The sequence below is a fragment of the Spermophilus citellus genome (genome assembly GCF_964194105.1).
Source record: "Spermophilus citellus genome assembly, chromosome: 3".
Classification (NCBI taxonomy): Eukaryota; Metazoa; Chordata; class Mammalia; order Rodentia; family Sciuridae; genus Spermophilus; species Spermophilus citellus.
The window spans coordinates 19223839-19226824 of record NC_138184.1 but is presented as its reverse complement, the minus strand read 5'-3'; the positions used below and the strand labels follow the sequence as shown (position 1 = coordinate 19226824).

At 46.0% G+C, this 2986-nt stretch overlaps 1 protein-coding gene across 1 annotated transcript; it reads left to right on the top strand.

Moving 5' to 3' along the window:
- Positions 1–1537: 1537 nt before the first annotated feature.
- Positions 1538–2617, top strand: CCR3 (C-C motif chemokine receptor 3; the record flags this gene model as incomplete). Its single annotated transcript, XM_081287749.1, has 1 exon — positions 1538–2617. One exon carries the CDS (start codon positions 1538–1540, stop codon positions 2615–2617), a length of 1080 nt encoding a protein of 359 aa, XP_081143875.1.
- Positions 2618–2986: the final 369 nt, after the last annotated feature.

The following is a 2986-nucleotide window of genomic DNA, read 5'->3' as shown; positions in this document are numbered from 1 at the left end:
CTTGATTGGATTAAGAGATGCCGAAGATTAAGAGGCTTCTGGGTATGTCAATGAGGGTGTGTCTAGGCATGTGGAATAGCCAACGGAAGTGGAGATGCTCCCTAAGCAGCACCATTCAGTAGGGCAGAGGCTTAGATGGAATAAAAGTTGGAAGAACTGGGAAGCAGCAGCAGATGCAAGCTAGATTCTCCTAAACACATTCTTGTTTGCTGCTTCGATCACCTGAGGACATCAGACTCCAGCTCCTTCACTCTTCCAAGGTGGACTCTGCCAGTGATTCTCCAGGGAGTTTCCAGAAGCCTTTGGTCCTGGACTGGGATAGCATCATTGATCCCTCTTGTTCTGAAGCTTCAGCCTCTGGACTGCCCAGCGGACTGGTTCCTCCAGCTCTCCAGCCTGCAGATGGCCATTGTGGACTATCCAGCTTCTGTTTTTTTTAAGCCAATCTAATAAATCCCCTTTTTATAACCATACCACCTGTTGGTTCTGTTCCTCTGGAGAACCCTGACTAATACAGCACATTTCTGCTTAACTCAGCATTACTAAGACAGGAGGAAGAAAGCAACTGAGGTTAATGCTGCCTAACATTGCAATAATTTCAATTGTTATTAATAATTACAATAGCTAAATCAATAAAAGTTAAATTTAAAAATCCTTGCATTTAAATCTAGTCATGACAGAACTGGACATGGCTAGAAAATGAAGATCCAACCCAAACTTTTACATTTACTTGTTAGAGGATTTTGAATAAATTACTAACTTTCTTCAAGTTTGAGTTTTTCCATTAGTTGCGAGGAACATGTTGCACATCATTATAGGGCCTTGGAAGGTCTGGTTATTTGTAATAATAATTATTATTACTACTATTGTCATCAACATTTTGATTTAAAACATGAAGATAATGATTTTGACAGTCACATTTAAACTATAAGACATAAAATGCAAAATGTTTTAAAATATGCAGTCGTAGGTAGGAATGGTGGCTCACACCTGTAATCCCAGTGACTCAGGAGGCTGAGGCGGGAGGATTGCAAGTTCAAGGCCAGCCTCAGCAACTCAGTGAGACCCTAAGCAACTTAGTGAGACCCTGTCTCAAAACAAAAAATAAAAAGGACTGGAGCTCTGCCCCAGTGGTAAGACCCCCTGGAATCAATCCCAGTACCAAAACAACATAACAGTTTGTGGTGATAACAATTATTATTATCATCGTTCTCCAACTTGTTTTTCTATTTTGAACTTTCTTCTTTAAAAGCTTTCAGAACTCAATATCCCCCATTCTTCAGCCCCATCCTGCAACATTTCTGTTTCTTTTCCCATCAAGGATCATGCTGACTTTAAAAACTGCAGATCTTCCGGACGCCAACCCCCCTCTACCCTCAGCATTTCTGACTTGTCATTAGAAATCTGTGCAAAAGAACCTTTAAAATGTGCTGGCAGCTGGTCACGCCCTCTCTGGGTAAGCACATCATCACCTGGTGTGCTTTGGCCCATGCCTAACTCCGGGACTGTCTTTTCTTCTCTTACAGGGGCGAGCAGAATGGCAACCTCCTTCCCCGAGACTGAGCTTGCCCTGGAGGCAGTTGGAACCACACCCTACGACTATGACTGGGCACCGCCCTGTGAAAAAGTCAATATCAAGGAGCTGGGGGCTCGGTTTCTGCCCCCGCTGTACTCCCTGGTGCTCGTGGTGGGGCTCCTGGGCAACGTGGTGGTGGTGCTGATCCTCACCAAGTACAGGAGGCTCAAGGTCATGACCAACATCTATCTGCTCAACCTGGCGATTTCTGACTTGCTATTTCTCTTCACTCTTCCCTTCTGGATCCACTACGTTGGGTGGAACAAGTGGGTGTTTGGTCCTTTCATGTGCAAGCTCCTCTCCGGGTTTTATTACCTGGGTTTGTACAGCGAGATCTTTTTCATCATCCTGCTGACCATCGACAGGTACCTGGCCATCGTCCACGCCGTGTTTGCCCTTCGAGCCCGGACGGTGACTTTCGGTGTCAGTAGCAGCATCTTCACCTGGGTCCTGGCAGTGCTGGCGGCCCTCCCCGAATTTATCTTTCACGAGTCCCAACAGGGCTCCGGAGAGTCTGTCTGCAGTCCTCTCTACCCAGAGGACGAGGAAGACAGCTGGAAGCGTTTCCATGCTCTGAGGATGAACATCTTGGGTCTCGCGCTCCCTCTGCTCACCATGGCCGTCTGCTACTCTGGGATCATAAAAACACTGCTGAGATGCCCCAACAGAAAAAAGTACAAGGCCATCCGGCTCATTTTTATCATCATGGTGGTCTTTTTCATTTTCTGGACCCCCTACAACCTGGTTCTCCTTCTCTCTGCTTTTCAAATGAACTTACTGGAGTACAGCTGTGAGCACAGTAGACATCTGGATCTGGCCATGCAGGTGACGGAGGTGATCGCCTATACCCACTGCTGCGTCAACCCTGTCATCTACGCCTTCGTGGGCGAGAGGTTCCAGAAATACCTGCGCCACTTCTTCCACAGGCACGTGGCCATCTACCTGGGCAAATACATCCCATTCCTTCCTACCGAGAAACTGGAAAGAAGCAGTTCTGTCTCCCCATCTACTGGGGAGCCGGAACTGTCTGTTGTGTTTTAGATCAGGTGCAGAAAACTGCCTGTCGAAGAAGCCGGACTAGGCAGGTGAAGCTAACACACTGGGTCAACAACATTGAATTCTGGGACAGGTCTTTGAACTTTCAGCACAATAGCAAAGCTCTTGAAGATCTTGAAACATATGCAATGCGAGCAGTGTTGTGCTTACACCCAAGGTCATTACCAGAGGCCAAGGGCTGGACATTTTACCCACTGAAAACCATAAAAACCACAGATTTGCCTGATTCTGAAGACTTACCTAAGTTTGGATATTAGATAATATACACAGCCACAAACAGGTAAAACTTCTTATATTTTAAAACGTAACTTCAGCCACTTACGGACAGAAATGAATTCTTTCACAAAATGCATT